Raw genomic sequence first — 7,705 nt, 5'->3', positions numbered from 1 at the left:
GAATGATGAATGCTTGAAGACTGCATGCTGCTGAATTCATGTGACTAATAGTGCCTGATTGAGATATTCATTTTATAATTGCATCAGCTTGCTCACTAGATATCTCATCAGCATGTTACTCAAGATTTCATTCAAGTGTTTCATCTTTCTATTCATTTATAGATGATATAGTGTTGTTCTACAATGTCTTGCCTGTAACTGACTTATGAAAGGCCTCATCACTTCTTCTACAAGGTTCACACTGTTATCAGTTAGAATCTTATACAGCATTTCATAGTTGATATAGATTTTATTATGTAGAAACTTTGTTATCATCTTCTCTATTATCTCTGAAACTGCTTTCACAACTGATCAGTCAGTAGTGTAATCAATAGCAGTGATTATTCATCAATTTTCATTTGATATTCATAATAGTATATCTATGAGATTCATCTCTAATTGTTTGAATAATTGTATTATACACTTTATCTGATATTGTACTTTCTCATGTTCTAACTCTTTCTTCGATTCTTTCATGACCTAGTAATTCAGATACTCACAAGTGTACATCTGAATGTTCTTGATTATGCTTGATCAGTATACTCTTGATTTGAGTACACTCATGAGTTCAGAGCTTTCTAAGTGACTGAATTTCTTATACATATAAGTTATTAAGTCACATCTAAATAAATATTCTAGATAGAGAGCTTTCACATATTCTAGATTGCAGTAAAGCATAACATTGTTTTTCAATTTCTTCAGCTTGAAGTTCAGAAGCATCTCTTCTACTACTTTTATAAGACACTTATTATTCAACATCTTGCTATTCTTCAAGTGAGAGATCATTATATTCACTCATTCTGATTTCTTACACTCTCTCAGTGTGTTTAACACAAACTTCTCTTATATCTGATTCACAGAATTCTCACTTATGAAATCAGATCTGTGACTGATTACATCACATATCACAGCATTCAACTTCTTTCAGTATTTGATATTAAGATTATATGCTTGAAACTCTGAGATTCAATATACTAAGTATTTGAAAGATTTCATTGTCAATTGTAGATAGATAAGGCTTTTATGATCTGTAATGACTGTTATTATATGTTTATTGTCAATATATCTATCTTATAACACCAGTGCATGCTTGATCACTAGTAATTTCTTTTCATATACTGAGTAATTGAGCTCAGTGTCTGATAGTTTTCTATCATTGTACATTATCAGATGCAGCTTGCTATTCTTACTTATCTGTAGAAGAGTGTCTCTGATAGCTCATTTGAATGTATCTGTCTCAATGTAGAAAGGTTTATTGTGATCTGATTGAATAAGCACTGAGAATATTATTACATATTCTCTCAGTGTGAGAAAAGCCTCTTTATACACAGTATTTCAGATAATTGAACAAAACTTCTTCTTTCACAGATTTGTATTCATTTCTCTTAAGAGATCTGAGAGTGATGTAGATATTCATATAAAATCCTTGATAAATCTGCAGTAATATAAGATCAACTCAAGAAACTATTATATATAATATATGTTTCTCAGTTACAGTCAATTCACTATGACATTCAATTTCTTCAGAATGAAGTGTATACAGTCATCACTTACTACATATTCTATGAACTTTAACTGTTTCATTTCAAACACACACTTTGTTGATTTAATGTAGAGCTTATGCTCTGTCAGAGTTGTAAGCACTTTATCAAGATACTGTAGATATTCATTATATAAGTTTGAAAAGACTAGAATGTTATCAAGATATACAAGACATAAGATTTTATTCTGTTTATGAAGAATTGTATTCATCATCATTTGAAAGATAACAGATGCATTTATCAGATCAAATAACATTGTCAGAAATTTGAACTTTTCTCATTGTATATTAAACACAGTTCACAGAACTAACAGTTCTCTTAGACAGATCTGTCAGTATTCTGAGAGAAGATTGATCTTCAATAGATATTAAGCATTTTCAATCATATTCAACTGTTATTGAATCTGTGACAGTGAATATTCATTCTTGATTATAAGCTTATTGAGTGCTTGATAATTGATACATATTCATCACTTCTCACCTGTCTTTTTCACAAATAGAACTGGGAAGTCTCACACACTTGATAAGAGTTATATAAGATTATGTTCTAGAAGATCTGTGATCTGACACTTCTATTCTTTGAGATGTGTTTGTGACAGAGGATACACATTCTGATTGACTGGTTTCACATCTCTTATATCAATCTCATGTACAAATTCTTGTTTCAGTGACAATTCTGATGAAAGATCTGTTTGAAAGATCTTTTCATACTTCTTCAGAAGCTTCTTTATACACTTATTCTTCTGCATATTCTTTATCTTGATTTCCTTCACTTCTGAGTTCTGTATGACATACAGAATGCTTTCAGATAAGGTCTTATAAATCATTCTCTTTGCTTATTGATGTGTAAGCAGATTTAACTCTTCTATATCAGAAATATGAAATGTTCTTCTCATATCAGTTGATAGAATCATATAAACTGTTTTCTTTCTATCAGTTAACTGCATATGATATATACATTATTGAATCTGTGAATTGAATCTTTGAAATTAATTAAGTTCAAGAATAAGGTTGTATTTCATGTTCTGCAGCTCTTACAGTTAAATATATCAAGATCATTCTTCAAAGTACAAGAGAACTCTTATTCTTGCAGATAATATCAAATATCAGTTATCAGATAATCTTATATGTGGAGACTTCTTCACTCAGCAGACCTCTTTCAGTCTACAAATTATATAATTATCAATATATTATGTAGAAGCTTCTATATCTGTTAACACTTTTACAGTCATCTTTTAATTCTTATTCAAGTGTTCTTTATATATTAACATTTTGAGTCTCAAGACATTGAGATGAGTGTTCACTTCATCATTCTCATCTGCATCTCATTCAGAAGTCTGCTTTCTCTTAATATTCACAGAATTCAGAGAGTCATCTAATATGAGTATCTCTTTCACTTTGAAGACTTTTTATAGAATATCAGCAAGTGTCTCTGAGCTCACTGATTCTGCTAGTTTTTTGACTCTCTTGCTTCTCTTGACTATATACACTGTGTGTAATTCTTTGCATCATGATTCTGATGTCTGCAGTTAACACAAGCTTGATGCTTATAATATCAAGATTTTCACTCAGAGAATCTCTTTTTCAGAAGATTTAGCACTTTAGTAATAATATTCAGATCTAGATTCATTGTATCTGAGTGTGTGACTTGTATTATAGAAGTTTGATTACTCATTCTTCACTGAGATATACTTAATTGCAGTATTTTCTATTGTAATTAGCTTATCTGTTTCTATATAATAAGAATATTGTATACTTCTTTCACTGTGTCTGATTGTAAGGTTAAGCATTTTCATTCTGCTCTTAACTCAGATATAAGATTATGAATGAAGATGTGTAAACAGAAGAATGTTAAAAGCTCTTCATTCAATACAAGATAGTGTAAGCTGAAGTGTGAGAAGTATGATATAAGATCACTCACTTATCTATACTCAGTGAAGTATTTATAATACTTATCTCACACATTCACTTTCTCAAAGTTGTGCAAGATTTATTTGAAAAACTCATTTCATATTCATGAAAATGAATATTATTCTGAGTCTGTAAGATTCATCTTTTCAGTAGTTATTTAAAATAACTTTGCTTTTCTGCATAGAAATACAGTAGATCTTAAAACTTATTAAAATTCTGTTAACTATCTGTCTGTAAGTTCATATTCAATCTGATAATATAATCACATCTGACTTAGCTACCTGATTGCAGCATCATTTTTTCAGTCATTATTAAAGCTTAATAGCTCTGACAGATCTCTTAGCTTGATGTATTCTATATTCAGATTCTCATTCTGTGCAGCAGTCTCTGATAATGTGTACACTTCTGAAGAGATTGTGAATAATTATAGTAAGATTTTCAGATTCAGTGTAATTATCTGTAAACATTCAATCTCTTACTAAAAATCTAAGATCTGATTTTCTCTATTCTTATTAATGATGATGATTGTGTCAGTGAAGCTCTTCATAGTGCATGCTTAATCTGCAGTGAATGTCAATTATTGTTTAACTTTTATCTCAGTCTGCTACTGTATATACAAGGCCTTGATTTCATTTAGAATTCTTATATATATACAGAGCTTTGATTTCAGTTCAGCAGTCTCAGTTACTTTTCTTACTATTTTAAGTAAACTCTCTGAGAGATTCTGCATATCTTTCAGTTCAGATAGCAGACAAGAGTGTTATTCATATCAATTAGAAGAGATATTTATTTCAGTGATTTCTCATTGATTATACAATGTCTATCATTATATTACTTATATCATTATATAACTGTATTATTATATCACTATATTATTATATAATTTCTGTTATTATTATACAACTTCAGTGATAGTCACTTCTCTCTTTTTATTCTTCTTTTAAGTAGAGAGTGAACTTCTTTGAATCTGATTCACTGCTCTCATTCTCTTTCTTACATCTCATCTGTTCATGTATCATATGTGATATTCATCTTAGTATGAAGTCTTTCCTTAACAAGTGAAGCAGTATTAATTAGATACTCTTTTACTCACTGCTCTTTATACACTATTTTTTAAGACATTCTAGAACCACACTGACATGATAACTACAAATTGCTTTATAGACAGAATTATCATATTCTGAAGAAGTCTGCACTTCTCACTGATTTTCAGACATGCTATCAGATGTAATTCAAAGGTTGCTTGAGTCAGTGTATGATTACAGGCATACACTGGCTTTTCATATACTGTATGCTAAATTAATTGGTGGCTGCTATGGCCTCTTTACATTTGTAAGCAAGTTCGGAAGCGGCCGTGTTATTATCCGGCGGTCGTACGTTCTCCCGAATCACAAAGAGAAGAAATCTTTTTAAAAAATCCTGTCACTACTGTTAGTATTATCTCTAAAACACATCACTTTTACAGAGAAGTTCATATATAGAATGAAATATAATGAGAGATCTATAAGTCACTTATTAACTATGTTTTTCACATTCTAAATTGATATATAAGGAACTCACTTATCATATATTTGATTTAAATGAAGATGAGAAAAGAAAGATCTACACAGTCAGCAGAAAAACTCATCTATTTCTTTATACAGTATATATACTGTTAATTAGTTAGTAACTATTGCTATATAATAAAGATAACTTCTAATTCAGTAATCTTGAGAGCATTAAGACTATACTCTTAAAGAGAAGAGTATTATCACACTCTCAGCTGTGTTAAGATCTTATTATAGTTTCACACAGCTCATCACTTTCATATGAATGATTTTATTCTATCTGAACTAGTTTTCAATCACTCTATGACATTATTCAGATATATTATAGAAAGATCTGATTAATGAATATAAGAACTCTGCTTCTATATAAGGTCAGCAGATCACTCTTTCTTGATAATAAGGCACTGCTGAGGTATCACTTCAGCTATTCTTGCTCATGAAATAAGAGAATAGTATTCACTTATTATCTATATAGAATAGCTAGATGCTGGCTTCTCATTAAAGAAGTCAGTGATTCATTTTTGTTCTACTGAAATATATACAAGAGTTACTATGATTCTTATACAATCTTCTTAGTATACTAAGTATCATATCTGTGATATTCTTGCAATAACTCTGTAGTCTATAAGCTCACTATTCAAGCAAGATAGTCAAGCTCATTTATACAGCTTTTCAAACAACTATCTCTACGCGACGCCGCTGACTAGCCACCGCTTCAGTTCTGTCACGTTACAGAAGAAGCTATATTATAATATAATAATGAAGATGTCTTATAATTATATGTCTTTATATCTAAGAAACTGAGCCCTGCTGAATGCAACTATGAAATCTATAATAAGAAACTTCTCATAATTATACACTATCTAGAAGAAGAAGACTCTGAACTCTGAAGTATCTCTGAATTTAAGATAATCATAGAGTATAAGAATCTTAAGTACTTTATAACTATCTATAAACTCACTGAACAATAGATGCAATGATTCAAGTTTTTAAGCTACTTTTATTTTACAATACACTACTGTTATAATAGTCAGAACTTGATGACAGATGCTCTCTTATAATAAGAGTAAGATATATCTTTCAATGTAACAGATACTCACTGAATGAATTGAGAACATCAGCTCTTGAACTCAAAGATATTTGTTGATTATAATGAGATTACTTATAACACTATTGTAACATGACAGAACCGAAGTGATGGCTAGTCAGCGGTGTCACATAGCGGTAGTTGTTTGAAAAGCTGTATGAGTGGGCTTGACTATCTTGCTTGAATAGTGAGCTCATAGACTACAGAGTTATTGCAAGAATATCACAGATGTGATACTTAGTATACTAAGAAGATTGTATAAGACATGCAGTAACTCTTGTATATATTTCAGTAGAAGAAAAACAAATCACTGACCTCTTTGATGAAAAGCCAGCATCTAGCTATTCTATATAGATAATGAGCAGATACTCTTCTCTTATTTCATGAGCAAGAATAGCTGAAGTGATACCTCAGCAGTGCCTTATTATCAAGAAAGAGTGATCTGCTGACCTTATATAGAAGTGAGGTTCTCATATTTATCAATCAGATCTTTCTATGATATATCTGAATAATGTCATAGAGTGATTGAAAACCAGTTCAGACAGGATGAAATCATTCACATGAAATTAATGAGCTGTGTGAAACTGCAACAGAGTCTTGACACAGCTGAGAGTATAACAATACTCTTCTCTTTAAGAACATAGTTCTGATGCTCTTAAGAATATCAGATTAGAAATTATCTTTGTTGTATAGTAACAGTTATTAACTGATTGATAGTACATGTGCTGTGTATAGTACAAAGAAATAGATGAGTTTTTCTGCTGACTATATAGATCTTTCTTTTTTCATCTTCATTCAAATCAAATGCATGATAAGTGAGTTCCTTATATATCAATTTGAAATGTGAAAAATGTAGTTAATAAGTGACTTACAGATCTCTCAATATATTCTGTTCTATATATAAAATTCTCTGTAAAAGTGATGTGTTTTTAGAGACAAAGTTAACAGTAGTGACAGGATTTTTCAAAAAGATCTCTCTCTCTGTGAAACATTTTTCTTTCCTTCTTCTCAATTGCAACAGTGAGTGTATGAGAGTATCATTCTTGAAGGATAATAAAGGACTTATTCTGATGTTTTGTAGTGAGTAATAAACATCTTTATGATGCAGCTGCAGCCTTCATGACTGTTACGAAAGCCAGGTTGAAGGCAGAGACAGCAGTGTCAACAGACCGCGAGAGCACTGCTCTCATTGTCACACCTTCTTCTTCTTCTCCTTCTGCTTCTCTTGCAGCTGTGATGATAGTCATCATATCTTGCAGTGAGATGTCATCCCTTCTGCTGATCAGTTTGTTCATGTTCAGTTCTTCTTCTGCCTCTCTCACTGTCATTGCAATACTGCCCGCCCTCTCAGCCAGCACAGTGACATATGACCCTGTGTGGTCATTCAGAGAGAAACCTGAGAAGAGCTGGATTTCAGAGACAGTGACTCTGAGAAGCTCAATCTGTAGTTTCTCTCCTGCAGCACACCTGAGCCCTGCTCAGAATGCTGCTAAGTTGAGTCTGCAGAATCCTGCAGTTTCTTCATCTTCTCTCTGTGAGAAGGCTCTGATACAGTCTCTGACTGATACTGCTACTTATCTG

General features: G+C 31.4%; 1 protein-coding gene across 1 annotated transcript; it reads right to left on the bottom strand.

The window, feature by feature from the left end:
- Positions 1 to 7,221: 7,221 nt before the first annotated feature.
- BDBG_17817 (uncharacterized protein) lies at positions 7,222 to 7,452 on the bottom strand (the record flags this gene model as incomplete). Its single annotated transcript, XM_031725456.1, has 1 exon — positions 7,222 to 7,452. One exon carries the CDS (start codon positions 7,450 to 7,452, stop codon positions 7,222 to 7,224), a length of 231 nt encoding a protein of 76 aa, XP_031580913.1.
- Positions 7,453 to 7,705: the final 253 nt, after the last annotated feature.

The sequence above is a fragment of the Blastomyces gilchristii genome (genome assembly GCF_000003855.2).
Source record: "Blastomyces gilchristii SLH14081 genomic scaffold supercont1.26, whole genome shotgun sequence".
In the NCBI taxonomy this organism is placed as follows: domain Eukaryota; kingdom Fungi; phylum Ascomycota; class Eurotiomycetes; order Onygenales; family Ajellomycetaceae; genus Blastomyces; species Blastomyces gilchristii.
This window is presented reverse-complemented; position numbering and strand designations above follow the sequence as displayed.